Genomic DNA, 22,982 nt, shown 5'->3' with positions numbered 1-22,982 from the left:
CTCCTGACTTGAGACAGGCACATACATAAATAATGTGGCGGGGTTAAACATGTTAGCGGGATCCCAACCTTCCCCCTAACCTGGGACAGTGGTATAACAGTACAACATAAGAACGATTTCTGAGTAAATCTTTTTTTTCTAATGCATTTAAATATAACTAATTTTTGTATGTAACACGTCTTCTAATTGCTTGAATTGTTTTTTTTTTAATCAGTCCAAAGACTTAAAATAGTGATGTAACTGTGACGTCATCAACACGTTTTTTATGATCTTTTCCTTAAAAATGGAACTTGAATAAAGGCAACAGTAGTATACCGCTGTTCAAAACTCATAAATCCATGGACAAAAAACATAATCGGGGTGACAAACTAAAACTGAGGGAAACGCATTAAATATAAGTGGAGCACTTAAAGTTAAATTGTATGAAATGATTTTATTATTTGTTAGCTGTCTATTCATAATGATATTAACAATATGGTATACAATTAAATAATTCAGTGCTATTCAGTGTGCAAAATTTTATTTATGTTATTTCTTCGTAAATAGAAAAAAAATATCACACTCATTCCCCAAATATATCTTAAAGATAATTGTATAATATGTCAGAAATCGTAAGTTTAGAAGTGGGTCGATAACTGTTTGTTTTTATCATAATGTTTGACAGTTTTATAAGCGTTGAAACTGAACAATAAAGGAATGTGTTTTGAAATTCCTCCACAACAAGAAAAATATACGAAACTTGTCTATGTTGTCAATTAACACATCGACGTATTTCACCGGTATGCAATAAATAAATAAAATATGTTAATCGGTTTGATTTGTATTTTGTGTCTTAGTTAAATTACTCTATAAAAAAAAATCACAAAATACGAACGCCTCATAACATACATATATCCAACAGATTAAAATTTTAATTTGTGTAAAGCTTTATTTTCAGTATCATTATACATGTAGTCTTCAACATGTTGTGTTCCATTTTCACATTGTTATACAAAATTAGTTGGCAATAAATACATTCGTATATGTCTAACACAGAAATTAAATTAACTCTTCATAGATACATAAATACATACAATAATATTTGTATTCAATTGTCACAGATGGAAACAAAAATAGTGTATAAATTCAAAACTTAGTATACGTACAACGGCGCATTAAAACCTAAGAAAGCATACGATCAAAGTATCTATTTGTCTTTATTCAACAATTTTAATGTAAAAGATGCGTTTTAAAACATGAATTACGATTTAAATCTGCAATTAAAACGACCAATTATATACTTGACAAAAAATGAAGATGTGATTTGATTACCAGTGAGACATCTCTTCACAAATGACACAGACATTAATAACTATAGGTCACCGTACGGCCTACAACAAACCCCTAACCATTTATAGTTCATCAACAAATTGAAATATGCTGATTTGATGTTAAAAATTTCACAACAATTTAACAGTCTTTTTTTTAATCTATACAAGTCACATTCACTCTTTCATATTAAATAAAAGGGATAAAAGCTCATTGCAAACACGCATGAACAAAATTGAACAGGTAAAAAATTTTTTGATGTCATGTGTTGTCCGCCTTTTTAAATGTCTACCCAAAACACGCTATCGAGGTTTTCATAATTGCTGGGAATGGCTGTTTTTATATCAATTGACATACTTAATACGTTTTATATGTGAGTTTCAAGAAATTTACCATTTGTTTGCATTTCAAGACAGGGTGTGCTCCTCATGATTTGTTCATTTTTACAGCAGATTATGTTTCTTTTTTTGACTATTATAGTGTTATGATAACTTGCTGATTTTTTTTCCTTGATGCTATCCTTTTTAATTTAACAATGCTGAAACATAGTAGTTTGTCATCGTACAACAGTGCTGTTTGGTGTTTGCTATATTGATAGTATATATGAAGCTTTGTCCAGTATTGGCTTATGATAGCAAAATGCATATGAACAGTTGTGAACGCCAATGTCTGAAGGTTTTTTTCATAATGAATCATTCTTTTTTTTTACATATGACGTGGCGCTGTACTTATAAATCCCGTCATTGTGTTATTGTGCCATGCTTAATGCTTTTTAAATCCTGATATCTATAATTAGCTTATTTACATATTTGTTGGTTTTCATGGTGATACGATAATAACGCAGTGTTTTCTGCTGTACCCCTGTTTTTTGTAGCTTTTTTAATTATTGCGTTTGTTTGTTTTGTTCACACAACGTTGTTAATATTTTTGAATTGTATGCGACTGTCATACAAGTGAGAGATTTAGTAAGCTATAAATCCAGGTATAATCCACCAATTTCTACTTAAGAAAATGCATGTACCAAGTCAGGGATATGACAGTTGTTGTCCATTCGTTCGATATGTTTGAGCTTTTGATTTTGCCAGTTGATTAGGGACTTACCGTTATGAATTTTCCTTGGAGTACAGTATGTTTGTGATTTTACTTTTTTGTTAATTGAAATAAATGCGGGAAGATTTACAAATGCTGCGAACTGTGGTGATATTGTTAGGTGTGATTGCAATGTTCTTTTCGTTACTGTGTCCGATTTCTTTTACCTACTAAGGCTGGCAAGGAAGCTTACTTTCTTTTTGTGGATTATTAGTTACTTATTTTTGAGATAAGATTTGTAAGTTAGAGATCACATTGTAGGCGATTGAACTATTTCGGCGCCCTATGCCTTTCAAAATATGGATGAACGTGTGTTAAATTCAATTATACGAATTAACTTTCATGAAGTATGCAAAGTACATAAAGTAAAAAGTTACTAAAAAGGAAGCCATAAGAAAATATGAACTTTCCGATTTATGATTACATTTGAAGAATTGAAATGCAACTTGGATAAAGTAGGTTGAAACGTCAAAGAATTTACAGTTCAGTTTAAAGTTGATATTGCTTTATCAGTCGTCGAAATTCGTTTGGCTTACATAGTCCCTGTTTACGTTAATTCCACTTGCTCAAAACTTATCGGCGAGTTTAATATCTAAACTGCTTGTAACCAGTGGATGATTTGTTTCAATATTCATTCCGTGCCACATTTTGGCATATTCATATCTCCGTTTATACGTATTAGATCGCTGTAAGTATTTTTTGGATCGGTTCTAGAAGAAGATAATTCCAGATAGGGATTCACAGATCCTGAATTTGAGTTATTCATCTTTGAAGTGAGCTCCGTTTGTTCGTCAATGGTGTCATATATAGCCGATACTGTTGATATTCGATTATCAGGTTCTTCATAAGTTCGTTCAGATCGAGGAGAAGTATTACGCCTTCGATACCAGAATATCAGTATCAGAACTACAGTTATAAGAATAACAACAACAACACCAATTATTGGATATACGATTATCTCCCTTGAAGTGACACCTGTGGATTGAAAGTGAAATGTGATTAATGTTTTAACTGCCTTGGACGAGTTGCGTCTTAAAAGACGATGGCGTATATTGAAATGATATAAATTAAGATGTGCAATTTTGAACAAATTTAATATTTAGTGTATGAAAATACAATAAAATATTATACCGTATTTTCAAAAGCACTTTCAGGCTAACAATTATGTACGCTGTAGAGTACACAGTCACGTAAAATAATTTAAAAGATATTATAACGATTATTTGGATTTTAACAAAGTATAATTTATCGGATATATCTTTCGATTCAGAAGCTATCAAAGTTTGCTTTACATATATTATTTGTTTTATTTATCAAGGTTTCCAACCTGTTGCATTTGCTGCCGAAGAATTTAATTGTTAGGTAAAGAAAGAAAAAAGTACGGATTCAATTCAAATTGAGACACACAGGATATATATGCTATATTACCATAAGTGTTGTAGTACAAGGATACGTAAAAAACCACTATTTGTCTCTTACATTTCGTTTATTTAAACAACTGTATCTGTATCTGTCTGTTCCACTTATAATGTATGTTCCCTTATAATGCATTGCTTTAAATCGTTATTGTATTTTTTTTACATACTAGTAATTAATATACCTGTATCTTTCGTCAAATCTGGATTTGCTATTTCTGTGTCTATAACAAATACATTTATATAATATTATTTTGCACATCCTATATTGTTACTATACATTTTATGTTCACAACAGCATTTAAACAAAAACAGATATCATTTTAGGGTTAAGTGCTATGATATACATTGGTATTCAAATTTAATAAAGACACCCTGCAATCATTAAAGTGAAACTGGTATAAATGAGTCTATTGTAAACTAGTACTGTTTGGCATCAGTCAAAATGATGTTATTTTTACAATCAATGGGATATTAAGGAGTCTGCATATACGGCAAATTTTAGAACATGGTACCAAAGGGATACTGATTATATTAACTGAACTTTTTATTCTGTGTAATTATCCAACTTTCCCGTTTTATAAAAAGAGTAAAGTATAAGAATACAAAGGACATTAAGTCTTATATCATGGTTATTTTCAGCCCGTCCCCAAAACAAACCAGTGACTTTTAGTTGTTATTTAATGTAGGGTTGTGAATAGAAGAGCTATCTACGGATGTACCTACATGGCATGAAGGATGATGAGAAGCATAAAATTTTACCGAACATCGGGTCATTGAATTGTATTTGAATTTTAATTTATCACTAAATGCAGTCTTTTGCGATAACATTCTGTTAACTTTCATAACAATGGAATGTTATTTTGTTTTTAGTATTTACATGATCATATAATATTTTTTCCACATCATAATTTTCAAAAAATGTATTTCGACTCACCCATAGAAATACAAGTCTTATTATCAGATAACATAATATAAAAATCTGGACACATACATCCAGATGAAGAACTTTGAGCGCTGTTGTAAGCGGGCAATGGAAAGCAAATGTGGCTACAACCGCCGTTATTTGGTTCACAGACATTCTTCCCTGCAAAATATCAGCATATATTTTTTTATAACAGTAAACGAAGTTAAAGAAAACACTTAATACGTGACCTCCGAAACAGTGAAAAATATAAACATCGTGTCTATCCATGTAAGTTACTTCCTACGTTTTAATCAGAACATTATCCTAAATTTGCTCGTGTTTCAGCTACTGTTATAATACAAAATTGAGTGAATATACATTAGTTTTAAAAAAAATTTATTCATTCGAAATTAATCGGTTTTCAAAGAATGCCCGGAATACTCTTGAATAATTTTGAATATAATTGTACAAGTTCACATTTCAAAAGTTGTCCATCACACCGTTATTTATATTTACTGATTTATTTTACATTTACTGAAACGTACTTTTCATTTACACAATTAACTGTAATATATATCTACTGCAAGCACCAAGTGCATCATTACCATGTACTATAAATGTATTTCAAATAAAAAAAAAACGATTTTTGAACTTTGCCTTTTGTATTAAACCTGTTTTTGTTGACAACTGGATGTCTCACATTTCTTTTAAAATCATTTTGGTATTGTGTCGTTTGGTTATAGTCTGGTGTTAAACTCACATCGATTTGTAATAATTTCAATTGAAAAGTTTTGTGACGTTCTTTTCAATGTTAAAATAAAACATATCCCCTCAGAACATTAACAACACAAATTTAAATTTTATATTCGTGGTTCCCCTGTTCCCACGAAATCTACTAATAATGGTATTCAATGAGTATTTATGAATCCGCAGTAGATCCTTTCTATCATCATCATCATTATTCTTCTTATAATTCTCATTTATATTATCATAATCATAATATTTTATATTATCATAATCAAAAACATTTATTTTATCATAACCATTATCATTTTCTGCATTTTGAATATTATTTTGCCGAATCATCACTTCACATCTTATTAGATGGAAAAGGAAACAACTACAAATACAAATGTTAATTGAACTTTGAAGGCCTAAATTATTTCACTAATAAACCAGTTTTGACTTCAAATATATCAAACATCTAAAAAAAATACCTGAAATTGAAATGTTTTGTTAGCGAGACTGATTTTCATGGCTATAACATCAAACTCTAGCTGTATATTTTTTTCAGACCGTTGTGATTTTTTGAAATCACAACTAAATGAACAATTAAAACATATATCAAAATTGTGCATTTTCCAACTTTCTTTCAGTTATGAAAATACTTACCTTTAGGTTGTACCTCATCTGCAAATACTTGTATTCCCATAGGAGAACGAATATATTTCACAACAACAGAAAACTCCTGACCGGTGTATTTATTTACCCTACATATAGTTCTATATTGCCAATTAGACCAATACACATAACTTCCATACACCACCAAATCGTATGGTTTGGGTAAAACATCAGCATTTTTAATTATGGTATAGGTATCTGTTCCATCAAACCTTGTACTTTTTATCTGGTTTAAAGAACCATCTATCCAGTATAACCGTTTACCAATATGATCTGTAATCAGAATATTCTTATGAGAAAACAGCAGTTTTGTAAGTAGTAGTATCTGCTTCCGGGAGGTGAATTTTACTGTACATGTAAGTTACATGGTGTTGTTATTTTCGATTTATGAGTTTGACTGTCCCTCTGGTATCTTTCGTCCCTCTTTTAGTTACAAAATGTGTACACAATATATACACATTGTAGATAAATACAAAATTTATTTTTACGAGCTTTAGAAGGAGAACGAAAAGCGAGTATCGTCAAGCTTTTCTTCTGTTTCGTAGCGAGTACAAATACATTTTATATTTCCGACAATTAACATATTTATATAGGTTTTATCCTGCAATTTACACCCGGTACTTAAGAGTTAGCTATTTAAATCCAAGGCATTGCCTCTTATTTTTGAAGGAAATCGACATAGTTTAAACGCGGATCGTGAAGAGAACACTATAATGAGTTGCTACGTACAAAGAAATATCCATATAACTGCTTGCACGACATGGAACAGGAAAATTGTAAAAATAAAGCAAAAATTTATTTGTTTACTACATGGTATTTGAACAAAAGTTGGCTGGTTGGAGAAAAAATAACAAGAGTGTGTAAACAGAGGACCGAACGTAAGAAGTTATACGAGGATGTGGTTTGAATGTGCCAATGAAGCAACTTTTCATCCAAATCAAAAATTGTTAAAGTATGACATTTTACGTCAAAGTACGGTCTTAATACAAAGCTTTAGCTCATACCGAACAGCAAGCTATAATGTACCGTTTTCCTAAACAGACCTAACTAAAAAAAAATTTAAAAAAACTAGCGCATTTTCTGGTTCACTTCATTGCCTCAAAGTTATTATTCAAAAAACAGGTATAATTGTTTATTGATTTCTTTGATTATTTAACATGTCTTATTCAATATGTTTTATTTGTTATTCAACAGATTCAAAGGTGACGTGAATTACCTATCGTCATTCCATTTGGCCAAATTATATCCGAGTTAATAATAATTGTTCTCTCTCCTCCGTCCATTCTGCATCTTTCTATTCTTGGCTGGCTGCCCCAATCAGAGAAAAATAACAAACTGAAAAAATATGTTATCATGTAACATAAGATGAATAGTCAACATTTGTAAATTATTTTCTTATCAGCACCATGTAAACTAATTTTTATTTTTCGTTTTGGTTCTGTTGTCGCTTGTCTGTTTTGCTACATGTATATAGTAAAAAGTACAGTCATTGCCAAAAAACACCATTTTGAATTGATTAACTCATTAATTGTTGATATTTCGTGAGTTTCAAGGACAGAAGCGAATGTAGATTTTTACTTATTTAGTGGGTTATTCAAAGTTGAAATACGAGAGGAAATGTTTGAAAGGATTGGATGTTGAGAACGGACGGATATATATTATCGTGCAATATGTTATCTACAGAAATAAAAGTCTTCTGTTTTGTAAAGAGACACTCTACTTTTGGCATACCAGTCATTGAATACTATGTAGCTATCAAAAAATCAAGTTGATATCAGGCACTACATTTAGTTGTATACCCCCCCCCACCCAACATCAATCGGCCTTTTATTGTTACAATGCAGTCTAAATTAGCTATCGTCGATTTTTTTGGGACAATTGGTTTGCAGACAAAAACAGTTTGAAACAAACCAGAAAATCTTCTTTATGCAGAGTCTTTTTTGATGCATAGGGTTTGATCTTTAAATATTTCTGATGTACTGTCAACGAATCTACAAAGAATACAACGGTTCTATCACCATTTATAAATCAAAATTGACATACAATTACAATATTGCTCATTTTTTAAATGGACATACACTCAAAATCGCCACCCGTTCTACCAATATCAAATGTTTTTCTTCAAATAAGACAACAATCTTATTATTGTATCCTTATAATGCAAACTCACCCAGTACTTGGATCAACTACTATGGCCCTTGGTTGATCAAGGCTACTATCATTTTTGATAATTGTTTTTCTATTGGTTCCATCCAGACGTGACACTTGTATATGGTTATGACCAGTATCAGTCCAGTACAAAAGATTATACATCCAGTCAATAGTTATCCCATCAGGAACGTCAACTCTTTCTACAACAATGTCTTCAATGGAACCAGAAATGGATGTTCTATTCACCGCACTCCTAAATAAAAGAAGTTATTTAGTCCTACGAGAAAATATGCCTACAGTAACTGTGGTATGGTTTTCCTTGCATAGACGTATCTTTCTTTCATTTATATAATGCTTAATATTTGTCAAAATTCAGAAATGTGTTACGCTTTGTTATTTGTGTTCAGTTATCAAAAGGAAGCGAATGTCAACATTGAAAGTGAACCATATATAAATCTTTTATTTAGTTATCAAATTACCAGGATTATAATTTAGTACGCCAGACGCGCGTTTCGTCTACATAAGACTTATCAGTGACGCTCATATCAAAATATTTTATAAAGCCAAACAAGTACAAAGTTGACTGATTCGATCGACAAATCAATTGATGAACATGAATTTGAAAATCAATACCCCTTAAAAAAAGACACATATTTCTTAATTATTCGTTCATGAATGATTAAATGGAATTGAGTACCAAATGAATTTTGCATGCAAAAAAATGCAGACATACAAAAAAGCACACTTGGACTTTATATTAAATAATGTATTAGCTTTGTAAGTTAAGAATTAGAAGAAAAAAATGCGAACAAAACATACATGGGTTTACAGGATAATTAATGCAATCATGTCCATACCTTGATATCTTCTTTGCACGAACATCTGACCAATAGACATATCCCTTCTCATAATGAATATCCAGATCTACAGCATTAGTTACTCTAGCTGCTATAGTCTCTGTAACATTTGTCTCAAGGTCCATTCTTTCAATAGTGTTGAGATTAGCATAGGTCAACCATTTACCAGAACCTAATATAAATATATTCCAATAATGGTATATAGTTTATTTTATGTTTATGTCGACACTACAAATAGCTAACTATTGTAAAAATTATGTTTGCTATTCTATTAACTAAAATGTGCTTCAGCTGTACAAACGATGCTAGCTGTTAACATTACTGTCCTCAAAACAATTATGTTGGAGTTTCTCTTTGCGGTCCGCGACTAATAATAAAAATGCCTACTGTGTTGTTAGAACAAACAACTAAACGTGACGGGATAATATACTATAACAAGATGAATAGAATACTAAAAAAAATAATCATCAAAGCTGAGATATTTATGTCCTTGGGTTAGTTATAAAAACGTGAAAAAAACATATTAAGTAATGTTTTTCACTGATTTTATAGTAAAGATATATTTTTGTTATGATAAACCTCTATTAGAGGTATTACTCTAATAAATTTGAGGTGCATACCAATGAGGTTGTAATTATATATTTAGAAACAAACCATACCAAAAGAACGAAACGACTTCTAATTAAATGGTCAATTAAAGGTTTTAATTATCAATTATCATTGTAATCAATGTCATTTTACCTTTAAAAAGACATGTTTTCGCATCACTGTTTAGTTCGAATTCATCAGCACATGCGCAAACACTTGTATTTTGAGGAGTTGGCAGACACAGTTGTTCACAGTCACCATTGTTTGGTATACATAGACTCGTACCTTGAAATGTATGGTACGTTATGTGATATAGTATAAAATACAATGGTTTGATCTACATCTAATTATAGATTTCTTAAATACATTTCTCTATTTGTACTTGTACAAATACAAATGCGTTAATAATTTAACTTAAAAATAATAATTCATAAAACATAATTGAATTACATATTAAGATGCAGTCTGGTTTTTTTAATTTTCAAAACCACATATAACAATGTATAACGACAACAGATGAAGTTTTATTCAGATTACCTGCACACACTAATTGTGCATTTTATTCAGGAAAAAACAAATTAATTTACAATTGCACTGAATATCAGGACAATAGTATTATAGTTATATGCAGATGGTTTGGCAACACAAATAGGATACAACTTGGAAAACATATACTAAGTAATATATTGTAATGTAAATATGAAAAAAATCCCTCTTACCATGGGGTTGGTTGTCTCCACTATAAATCTTTATTCCGACTGGGGTATCTGCATCTGATCTGATAATTTGGAAATTCGATCCAGTCTGTTTATCCACACGACATACAGTGTTGTTGGTAAACTGGGTGATGTATAACCATTCTTTATACACAACCAAACCAAACGCCCAAGGCAAATTATCTGCGGATGTCATTAGTATCCTGATGTCTGTTCCATCAAACGCTGAAGATTTTATTTGCTTAGATTGTACGTGATTGTCCACCCAATAAAGTCGGTTTTCAGCGAAATCTAAAAAAATGCGCAAGAAGAAGAATACCAATGAAGTTATGTCCTTCAATCATCAATAGAAATACAAAAGTAATGAATCAAACATATAAAACCCTAAAAACAAAATGTAACTTCATAGAAGACTAAACCAGAAAAAATACCTTCTTGTTTATCAAAGTATACGAATAAAATAAGATGCTGGGAACAGTTCAATGATGAAGCAACTCAAAGACACAATAAACCACTTAAAGTGGAACCAAAAATCTCGATTAGCATTAAGTTGGTTCGTTTAAGAATCGTAAAAAATATAAAAAAAATCAAAATAAATTATACCAAACACTTTATGAAAAAAAGCTCATTGAATATATAGCAGTTTAACAAATTTAAACACTTATTTGATCATTGCGAAGCTCAATATATCCAAAACAATAGACAGTGATTAAAACATTCATTGAATTTTTGTTTGAAATTTTTTGAGTTTTCTCCCAGTAGTGATATGTTTCAAATGACAGGTCAATTTACCTCGCTCAATAATCGTTAAATATCGATATTATATATTTGCATTCAATCGCAAATCATTCAACAATGTTGTTACTTTGACGTTATTTGTTATAATTTTCTGTTGCGATAAAATGTATTCAACTTACCAATTGACAATCCATTAGGAGAACCTATATTTGTAGTTACAATAGCTTGTCTGTTGCTTCCATCAAGGCCACATCTTTCGATCTTTGGATCCTCCACATCAGTGTAAAACATCCATCTTTATAATTATCATATATTCATATACATATGTGCCACCTTTAAGCATTGTACGCTAAATCTTTTTTTTTCTATGTCTGTTTTAGACAATAAAAAGATCTGTATGTAACGTGACGGTACCCAAATTGCACCTATTTTGACAGTTTTTTCACCTACGTTTTTTTATGATCAAGAAAAAAATGTCCATACTGTGTTTATTTTGTAGCCCTATCCTTCTTTATTGTATAGGTACACCAATTTAATTTTGAATACATATTGAGTTTGGTTTGAATCAACCTCCGTCCAAACTATCCATGATTCTGTAATGAAGAGTACCCAAATTTCATCCATGCTTAAATTCACCTCGTTAAAAGTCTAATAACCGAGCTTTTGTTTAATTTCCTCAAATATTTTGAACAATTGGATATTAGTCCATGCTTACTCTTCAAATTTTACGAAATGGATACTTATAATATATTATAGTGGCTAATTTTAAAAAGATGACGTTTTGATGACGTCGCATGGTGACTACATTTTGCTTTTTCAGTAAACAGTCCATCTGTTGATAAATACTGTGAACGTTGTGTGTATATCTAAATATGTTTACCTATGTTGAAAGACGTGCATAGTATCAAATCATTAAATTACAAATTGTTTAGTCTCTAGGAATATTGTAAGATTTCCGTTGCTATTTTTTTTAAATAGGTGCAATTTGGGTACCCTAGCGTTATGTAAGTTATGCTCACTCTCTTTCCCCACGTAACTATTTAGTTTCCTGCAGTATTTTTCCTAAGCTATAAAGTTATAACGAATTTTCAGAAGGTTTGTTCAAATTTTCTCGAAATTGTCGCGTAATAAGATGATGCTTACATAGCTGTATACATGAATTATTCAACAACTGGCTATATTATATAAAAAAAAAAAATTTGAATGAAAGAAGCTGAACTGCTTAAGTACAGTCTTTTTGTAGCTGGTTTAGAGACTTCATAAGCTCTGCTATTTTTTATATAAATTATCGTTCATTTTGCTGACTGATGAAAACAAATTAATTAAAGAGAGTGTCAGGCGTACACAATAGTATTCCTTTCATTTCGAATAAGCTTTTCTTATTCACACGTAAGTAGATAAAAATACGACTTTAAAACGAACAGTAAAAAAAAACTTACCCAATATTTGGATAAACAGCAAGTGCACGGGGATATACAAGTTCAGTGTTAATTATAGTTTTTCGTCGAGAGCCGTCCAGATTAGAGACCATTATATGATCATGACTGGCATCAACCCAATAAAGATGGTCGTATATCCAATCTACAGCGATAGCATCAGCTAAACCTAAGGTGTTTGTTATTATGTCTTTCGCATCATGTGGGTTACGTAGATTCATTCTACAAAAGACAATAGTACAGCTAAATACATTCTATTTAAACTTTAAATTGAGTAATATGTTTTAATGTATTTTTAATTGATCCAAAGACAATAAGTGTCAATGGTATACTGACCAGTATAGTCTACAACTTTTTATAATTTTCAAATTTAAATACAAAACAAAAGTATTATAGTGCTGTATTTGATATTAATTTTGTATTTAAATGTTTCTTGATTCTTTTGTGTAATGTATTGTGTAAAGTTTGTTCCATAAATTTAACACGTTCGCATATTCATTTAATGTTAAAACATTCGTGGAGTTTTTTCTTTGCTTATATATCTAAAAAAAAAAATCCAGGACCTTGCATTTTTTGCAATAGTATGTCCGTTATATATAAGCTTTTATCTTAACAGTCTTATGAGGATGCTACATGTTGAGTAGGATCTGCTTGCCCTTCCGGAGCTCCTGCGATCATCGTAATTATTTGGTGGAGTTCGTGTTGCTCAGATTATAATTTCAAAATATCACTTTTACTGTTTAGTTATTTTTAGTGGTAATGATTTGATGTTTCTGTACTTATACAGCCCGTTATTGTATAAAATGTTATTATTCTATGGTGATTTTATACTCCTGTCTTTTTCCTTATATGCTTTGTCTATATGACTTTTCGTGTTAACATATGACATATCTATGTACTTATACATGCCGTCCAGCATGGTGTAATTGTGCCATGGTAAATGTGTGTTTACATATCTATTTGTTTTATTGCGATTAAGATAATAACACAATGTTGACCGCGATACCCCTATTTTGTCGTTTAGCTTTTTATGTCTGTTTGTTTTGTTCACACATCGTTGTCAAAATAATGACATACAAGAAGAGGTTAAGCTAGCTGTAAAAGCAGGTTTCATCCACCATTTTCTACATAGATAAATTCCTGTACCAAGTTGTGCATTTGAATGATGTTGTTCATTCGTTTAATGTGTTTAACGTTTTGATTTTGCCGTTTGATTCAGGACATTCTTTTTGAATTTTCCTAGGAGTTCAGTATTTTTGTGATTTTACTTTTAAGTCTTTATTTTTCGATGTTTTGTTATGAGTACAATTGTTTGTTTCTGTATCTTTCTCATTTTCGACTTTTTACATGAGTTTACATATCCTTTTGGTATCTTTCGTCTTCTTTTTAAAATTGAGAATGGAAATGGGGAAGGAGACAACAACGCGACCATAGAACAGACAACAACAGAAGGTAACCAATAGGTCTTCAATGCAGTGAGAAATTTCCGCACCCGGAGGCGTCCTTCAGCTTTCCCCATCACAAATATTTATACTAGTTCAGTGAAAATGAACGCCATACTAAACTTCAAATTATACAAATGAAACTAAAATTGAAAATAGTACAAGACTAAAAAATACCAGAGGTTCCTGACTTGGGACAGGCGCAAAAAATTCGGCGGGGATAAACATGTTGATCTCAACCCTCCCTTTTATACCTCTAGCCAATTTAGAAAGAAAAGTAAACACATAACAACACGCACATTGAAATTCAGTTCAAGAGAAGTCCGAGTCTGATTGAGAGATTATGTCTTCATCACATGAATTTCAGGCACAATCCCTCCAGTTAGGGGTTTAGTATCATACCATCATAACATAAATGAAAAGAACATAACACGTGTCATTCTAACAACTGGTTTTTAGATAAATGTGTTTAGTTCCGATGCAAAGACCCTATAAGTGAATCATTATTAAAGCCAACATATGCAATCTTTAATGAACTGACAACAGTATCGTAACTATATCCCTTCTTAATAAGTCTATTTAAAGGTTGTGTTAGGTTCTGAGGTGAATACTGATATTTTTGTGCTTAAAAAAGAATATTACCATAACAGATTGAATGTGAAAAACCTAAAATCTAAAACATTGTTACATACACGAGCGAATCGTTCAAGTTTACAACGTGTGTTATTTTAAAACTAAGCAGCCAATATCTTTAAGCTGTTAGATGAGTCATACCTAGATATACGATCTGCTACTTGATCTGAATAATACAGGAAGCCTTTGGTATAATGATAATCTACCGATACAGCACCAACCATGCCTCTCACCAACGTACTGTTCGTCCATATATCCATTTCTAGTCGGTCAATTGTTAATTTGTTTGTATGCATTAACCATGGATTTGCATCTATTATAAAAAACTAAATGTACAAAATGTTGAAATATCATTGAAAAGTCAACAATTTTATAACAACATTTAGTGCAAAAATATTTTTAAAAATTTTTCAAAGTTCAATAATTTATTCAAGATGGCATGATGTTTAACAATTTTACCTCTTGTTTTATAAAATACTAGTTAGTTTCTACGTAAATATCTAGACTAGAGTGTGGTAGAGGTTATTCTTAGAATTTTCCCTATATGTTCATGTTTATTTGTAAACTCATCATTATGTATCAATAAATTTGTTCTCACATTTAATATAGTATGCATACAAAAATCTAGATAGAAAACAATATTTATTTAATAATGTATCTTGTAAACTAAACAAGTAGAATGGTAAATAAACAGACGAAAAAATTATGATTTTTGAAGAAAATGAAGAAAAATAGCTCAAATGTATATGTTTAGTAATAATTAATACAACTTAGACAAAGTAAGAGATGGGAACGGATTTTTATCGCGCCGAGAGCCATCTATACGAAATATATACCGAAATAGGTGAATATTTAGGACGTTTTACGAACAAATCGTGCAGGTGATTAAAAACTAGCAGGAAAGATGTAGTTGCAAAAGAATATTAATTTCAACACAATTATTAATGTTGTATAACGTAGAATAGCTTTTGTTATTCAGTTTGTCCATATTGTATTGAATTCCATTACGATGCTATCTTTATGCGAGTCATGTTTACTGTTGAATAATGATGCTTTACCTTCATTTTCACTGTAGAGCGATTCATTAGTACTGTATATGCGGTGCATTTTCACATTAAGTTCCTAATTCAGCCGACTTGCTCAAACAATAATTAAAGTAAGAAAAGGATTTGATAGTGCTGACTTTGAGATGGAAAGTTTGATTGAACACTCCAATAAATTCAATAGAATTATTATTTATTTAAAATATAACACATCGTAGTCATAATATAACAACATGTGGATCATTTAAGAGTTGAAAGTGTTTAAAATTTTATCATTGGATTTCGAGTATGGGTCTATTTACAAAGCAGAAGAATCATGTAATAGACATCCGCATCTTTATTTAAAGTGTAATTATATTTATCCAATGCAATGACACTTCATCACTAAATACGTACATCTATCATGTCTATCAAAATAGAATGGAATAAATAAGGATAAAAAGCAACAATACTTTTCTAATATTTTTTTATAAATCATCAATGAGGTAGAGAATACATTTTTGATATCGGGTCTGGTTTTAAATTGGCCCACAAGGTCCAAAATAAAACTTGAGGTTATTTGGTAGGCTAAATCCATACATGATTGTGTAAATTATTTTTTTTAAATTGTTGGCCCATTTAACAAGTTTGTGGGGTCCAAACTGTCAAAAAATAAATTCTTTTGGATTTCAACAACAATTGAATATTTGGGGAACTTTGGCATGCTGAATCTCATCGTGTTTTTAAATTTGGGATTTTGGTATTTTGGATTTTAAGTTATCGAAATGGTCCACATTGAGGAACAAAGGGTCCGACATTCAACATTTTTTTTTATTTCATCAAAAAAGAGTCTAACTTGAATGTTGTGTTCATACTTACCCCAAACTATTCAGTGTTCGACCTCTGCGGTAGTATCAAGGGTGCTCTACAACACGTACATCATGTACGGTACCAATGCAACTTTATCAGTTTACATTTTTGACAGAAAAAGTTTGCCCTACACAACTTGACTTGTATTTCACGCTTTGATGACTTTGGATAATTTATATGTCACATGTCGTTTCATTTTTTACAGTAAAGAACATGCAAGCAACAATCGAGATAAAAACTATCTTTCCTTTAGAGAGGGCCCTCATGGGGTTTTTGATTATGTGATTACTTGGCCGTTTTTTTAATGATTATTTGATTATTAAGCCAAATATTTCATGATTATTTGATTACCTAGGACTGTATTTTTAGTTTATGATTATTTGATTACTAAAGATAAGCAAATATTTAATGATTATGTGATTATATTGGCAAAGAAATGGTGATTATGTGATTACTAGGACCCCCCCCCCCCCCATGAGGGGCCTCTTTAGAATATGGATATTGAAGCATTAGGAGAGGCAAGTGAAGATGAATCACAGAAAAAAGAACTAAAGTTAAGAAGGAGGGGTCTTCATACCAATGCACTTATTGCCCTTTCAAGACAAAATGGGTAGCTAGTTTGCACAGGCATAAGAAGATCCACGCTAATGAGTTACACAAATGTGACCAGTGTGTATTAAAATTTAAGACTTCTCAATGCACATAAAAACTGATAGCATGGAGAAGGCCTAATTTGTACTCATTGTTCCAAACACTTCAAAAGCAGAACTGGGCAGTGGCCGAATCAGAACTTTTTGGCGGGCCCGATGGCTTAACTAAAGGGGGCGCTCCACCTCACGCTACAGCGATTCCCTATATAATCAACCAATTTTTTCCAATCCCCCTGGATACGCAAATGCTGACCTGGCTTACCATATGAAGAAAGCAATAGGAACTTTTAATCACATCTGCTCGTTTTGTAGTAAAACATTAAAATGCTTCGCTGTCCGCAGAGGTCGAACCCTGAACAGTTGGGGCAAATTTGGACACAATATTAAAGCTTGATACTATCTGAATTTGGATTATGATCAAATTTAAGACGTTATATAGGTTTCTGACACAAGGTAAATGTGGTCGAAGATCTTACAAATCGTATGCGCAATACTTTGAAAAATTTGAAATTAAAAAAAAAAAAATAATAGAGATATGAACCCGTTTAAACCATCAAACCAAATCCCAGTCTTTCCTTTCTGGTAATGAACCTTGTATTACAATTTCAGAGAGATCAATACACTTAAACACAAGATATTGTCTGGAAACTAGAAAAATGTTTTTTTTGCCATTTCTGTTGTCCCTAATTTCTGCATGTTTGGGGTAATTATCCCCGAACCTAATCCCAGTCTTCCCTTTGTGATATTGTTCCTTGTGGTACAATGCCAGAAGATCCAAAAACTTACACACAAAATTACAAAGTAAACATGATTGTTTGTTGTCCCGTTTTGTTCCTTCATTCCTAAACTGTTAGTACCATAACCCCTACAATGAATCATAACCTTCTACTTGCGGTATTGAACACTGTGGTACAATATCAGAGCAATCGAAATGCCTATACAAAACTATATTTATCCTGAATTTAAAAAAATTGCTTCTTGTATGCCCCTTTTTCGTAAACGGTTGGAACCATCATTCCCAAATATATCCCAACAACTTTTGTGGGATTGAACCTTCTTTAAGATTTATATAGATCCATTCACTAAAATTGAAGTTGTCCAGAAACCAAATGTGTCTTCGGACGACGCAGACGATGACGACATCATAGCAATATACGAACCGAAAAAAAATGTGTTCGTATAAAAACAACACTTTGATGGCCATGTCAACAAGCACCTAAACAACAAGCCCTATAAATGCGAGAGGTCATTTTTTTACAAACATAACTTGAAACAACATGCACCAAGAAAACAACAAAAAGTATCAGTGTGAATTGTGTAATCAGGAATTTGCAACTTCAAAAGACCTAGCAAATCACAAAGCAGGGAAACATGACAATACAGTTCACACATGTCAATACTGTGGGAAAACGTATAAATGGCCAGCCAGTTTTTACCGACCGTGCAAGGGCTGTATAGCCAGTCAAGGTCGTTAAAAACTTCCATATATATAGACATATACAAGTTATAAAAAAGAAATAAATATTTAAGTAATCAAATAACTTTTTCATTTGTTACAAGTCTAATTATCACATTATTCTACAATGAAAATTCATTGCATCTTCGAAAATTCTACATCAGAAATGAATGCCATACAGTGATAATTTATAGCATCTATTGTGAAAATGGATCGCTCTTAATAATTTGTATTCTATATTAAGTTGCTTTTATCACACATATTTGAACTTTAATACTGTTATTTTACATCAAAAAGACACATCATAATAAAAATATGTTAACATTTAGTTTCAAATCAATTATTTTGGTATTTTCAAAACGCAAACAAATAAAGTTTTCCCATGATCCTCTATTCTACAATGAACATACTCACATACAACAGTGAAAATGAAATGACTGGATTCTCACTTTATATACACTGACAATGGTTTTATAAAATAAAAACACTGAAAAACTTATTGCAACCGACCACCGCTCTCCTGTGTATACCAGTCATTTTTACAATTAAAGAAATAAAATTACAAATGCAACCTCAAATTCTACATCTCATTATTAAAACAAAAGTGCTGTGATATGCTCCATTTTGTATATATTCCACTGCAAATGTCTTTTTAAAGTCAATTCTTTAAAAGCTTGTTGCGGCTAGAGGGTTTAATTGAGATATAAAATATGATTTCATCTATGCGGTTGCAGGGACAATCTCTTTTCTGGCAGCATGTGAAGAAATTTACATACTCAAAGATTATGACTGTAACAAAATAAATATATTCTCTTGTATACATGTATTAGACAAGGAAGTCCTTGTGATATAAAAATAGTTTTCGTTAATGTTAATATTGATAACTATCTTTGTTCAGGTTAATTAGGCATAGCGTATTAGTAACACTTAACACCATGTTTTTGTATAACAATGATTTAAAGTTACAAATAATATTAAAAAAGTATTCATCGACGCGTATTATGAATCCTGGTGTAAAAAATAGTTATTTCGGCCTTTGAATTATTTGAATTATATATTTTTGTTCTATTTTGTATGTTTTTGTTTTTCAAGGGAGGGGGCAAAGGGTTTAACGTTCATCTTTCTTCTAAAGTGAGGGGGCAAAGGGTTTAACGTTCATCATTCTTCGTCACTTTTTTATTATCCTTTTTGGCACTTATCCTGTATTCAAACCTTGTTTATTGTGTCGGGCTTCAATTAAGTTCGTCTTTATTTGGTTAATTTGTTTCCTATTGTACATATTTTGTCTTGTTTGAAATTTGACACTGATATTTAATTGCACATCACAAATATCATTGAAATTTCTGTATTCGATTACAAAGGTTTTGTCCCTGTTCCGCATGGTGAGAAATAGTAAATGTGTTTTGTTCTTATTCGATCATTCGCTGTCAAATATTTTGTATTTTGACTTTCTAAACTATTAACAACTGGTGACGATTTTGTTATCCTGATAATACTGCTAATGTTAATGTGTTCGAATTTATCTTACATAAATAAAATAAACGTTTACAAAAAGGAATATCAAATAATTTTATACATTTTATAGATTATGGTCTCTAGGAACGCATTATAAACAGTAAAATGATGATATATGAAAAGTTTGTGTTAGGCTATATAATAACATTTGTATATTGAGTAGAGGATGAGACGTCTCATATTTTTTTAACCGCTAGCAGAACGTATTCAATAGCATGCTGTACAATACGCCAAACTTATATTTCATAGAAGAATTATATAGAAAAAAGGTCGATATTTTTGTTTCATACAAGGTGTCATTGTGGATCCAAATACAATTTTGATAGTTCAAAAGATTGTTATTTGTCTTCGACTTTAAAAAATGAACAGTCCCGTTATAAACTTTTCAAAAAAAAATTCGACTATTTCAAATACGTAAGATGAATAAAAAAAAATATGAACCAAATTGGTTTTAAATATTTATAAAATATATTATATATTTATCACTCTTACCTTCAGCTTTAGTAATCCAGATTTTAATCATGAATTCGAAAACTATAAATGCATGCACATAATGTTTAAATTCGTTCGCCATTTTATTCAAATTAAATATACCAAATTTTCCCAAAGGAGTTAAGCAGATTGCATTCGTTCAGCTAATTGAACTTCATGACATGAAATAAAAGAATATCATTTGTAAACTTTTAAATAAGTCTAAGACGAAAAAAGAATAACAAAAATATTATAACAGTATGTGTGTACTTTTACATCTTATCTTTATTTAAGATTTAACCCATTGTTACCTTGCATCGAACAGGAAGTTAATCTATGTAAATATGCATAAACATGTATCCGCATGACCAATTTGATAAGTAGTTTCAATATACGTCTCGTAAACACCTAATAGAGGATGGCTGTATACAAAGATGAAGTGGAGTAGATACTGTATTTTTTTCACACTTTTCATTTCATCTGACATTTGTTTATTTTTCATTTCGGTTTCTTCAATTTTGAATAGTTGTGTACTCTTCCTTGATTTTTTAGGTAGTTAGATTATCATTAAAAGCTACATAGTGATCAGTATAAAGAATGGACACTCTTATTGTTCTTGTTGCTACAAATGTAGTAACCGCTTTCAATTATTAGTCCAATTACGTGCCGCTTTCAACAAACATTTGCTCTTATCTTTTCATTGGAAAATTTCGATGATAATGAGAATAAACGGGAAGTAATAGACACTTGCACGTATTAAATGTCGAAAGAAGGTTTATTTTTAACATTGTATATTGGGTTTGCTCATTAAGGTTTTTGAAATTGATTCATATAAGCTCAACTGTCTGTCTTTCCTTTTAAACATGTACAAAAGTACACATTTTTAGCACACCTGGCCCAAAGGGCCAAATGAGCTTTTCTCATCACTTGGCGTCCGTCGTCCGTCGTCCGTAATTTTTACAAAAATCTTCTCCTCTGAAACTAATGGGCCCAATTTGACCACACTTGGCCACAATCATTATTAGGGTATCGAGTTTGAAAAATGTGTCCGGCGATCCGGCCAACCAACCAAGATGGCCGCCATGGCTAAAAATAGAACATATGGTACAAATGTAGATTTTGGCTTATAACTCTAAAACCAAAGCATTTACAGTAAATATGACGGGAGTAAAATTGTTAATAAGGCCAAGATCTATCTGCTCTGAAATTTTCAGATGAATCGGACAACCAGTTATTAGGTTGCTTCCCCAGAACTTTTAATTTTAAGGAAATTTTGTCGTTTTTGTTTATTATCTTGAATATTATTATAGATAGAGAACAGCAATAATGTACAGCAAAGTTAGAGCTACAAATAATTCAACAAGAATAAAATGGTTATTTGACCCCTTCAGGAGTTATTGCCCTTTATATTCAATTTTTAACATTTTTTTGTAAATTTTTGTAATCTTACAAAAATCTTCTCCTCTGAAACTACTTATAAAAAAATTTAACGAAACTTGACCACAGTCATCATAACGGTATCTAGTTTAAAAAATGTGTCCGATGACCCCGCCTGCGAAACAAGATGGCCGACATGGCTAAAAATAGAACACATGGTAAAATGCAGTTTTAAGCTCATATCTCTGAAACCACAGCATTTAGAGTAAATCTGCTGTGGATAAAATTTTAAAATAAGTCAAGATCTATCTGCCCTGAAATTTTCAGACCATCATTCAAGTTGTTGTTGGGTTGATGCCTCTGAATTGGTAATTTTAAGAAATTTTACAGCTTTTGGTCATCTTGAATATTATAATAGATAGAGATAAACTGTAAACAGCAATAATGTACAGCAAAGTAAGAGTTACAAATAAGTCAAAATGACCAAAGAGGTCTGTAAATGTTTGTAAATTTTTATAAAATATTTTCCAGTCACTTCTGGGTCAAGTTCATTAAAGATAGAGATAATTTTAAGAAGCAAGATTGTTCAGTAAAGTAAGATCTACAAACACATCACCAACACCAAAACACAATTTTGTCATGAATCCATCTGTGTTGTTAGTTTAATAGGCACGTAGACCAAGGTGAGCGACACAGGCTCTTTAGAACCTCTTGTTATATATTGTGAAATGACATATTTACTTAAAACAGGTTCCCATGATGCAATTTAAATAGATTCATTGAAAAGATATAAATTTATAATAAAAAAAAAACAATTGGTCAGAGAACAATTGAAGGTCTTTCCACACTCTTAATTCTTATTGATGAGAAGCTACTTTCGGTTTACTCAAAGTTACCAATGGTAGGTTTCTTCATACTGATTCCATAAATAAATGTTTCT

General features: G+C 31.2%; 1 protein-coding gene across 3 annotated transcripts; it reads right to left on the bottom strand.

The window, feature by feature from the left end:
- Positions 1-902: 902 nt before the first annotated feature.
- On the bottom strand, positions 903-20,989 carry LOC139490487 (low-density lipoprotein receptor-related protein 6-like). 3 transcript variants are annotated; one of them, XM_071277258.1, is made up of 13 exons: positions 20,687-20,974; positions 14,823-14,994; positions 12,610-12,828; positions 11,350-11,465; positions 10,436-10,723; positions 9,870-10,001; positions 9,129-9,300; positions 8,291-8,524; positions 7,337-7,455; positions 6,112-6,393; positions 4,750-4,899; positions 3,998-4,036; positions 903-3,372 (listed from the first exon to the last, which is right to left on the bottom strand). In XM_071277258.1, the coding sequence occupies exons 1-13, from the start codon at positions 20,766-20,768 to the stop codon at positions 3,029-3,031; spliced, it is 2,349 nt and encodes a 782-aa protein (XP_071133359.1). In that variant the 5' UTR covers positions 20,769-20,974; the 3' UTR covers positions 903-3,028. The 3 variants fall into 3 exon arrangements, with proteins under 3 accessions (XP_071133359.1, XP_071133360.1, XP_071133361.1); XM_071277259.1 differs by having other exon boundaries at positions 2,233-3,372; positions 4,807-4,899; positions 20,687-20,989; XM_071277260.1 differs by lacking the exon at positions 9,870-10,001 and having other exon boundaries at positions 2,799-3,372; positions 20,687-20,846.
- Positions 20,990-22,982: the final 1,993 nt, after the last annotated feature.

The sequence above is a fragment of the Mytilus edulis genome, chromosome 10, assembly GCF_963676685.1.
Source record: "Mytilus edulis chromosome 10, xbMytEdul2.2, whole genome shotgun sequence".
Taxonomy (NCBI): domain Eukaryota; kingdom Metazoa; phylum Mollusca; class Bivalvia; order Mytilida; family Mytilidae; genus Mytilus; species Mytilus edulis.
Note: the sequence above shows the minus strand (reverse complement) of the source record. Positions and strands in the feature narration are given on the sequence as shown.

Coding starts and splice junctions, on each gene's coding strand:
- LOC139490487 (XM_071277258.1), bottom strand. CDS start 20,768: ATGGCGAACGAATTTAAACATTATGTGCATGCATTTATAGTTTTCGAA. Junction 9,301..9,869: donor GAAAACATGTCTTTTTAAAG/GTAAAATGACAT, acceptor TATTTATATTAG/GTTCTGGTAAATGGTTGACC. Junction 7,456..8,290: donor GTAGTTGATCCAAGTACTGG/GTGAGTTTGCAT, acceptor ATATTTTTTCAG/TTTGTTATTTTTCTCTGATT.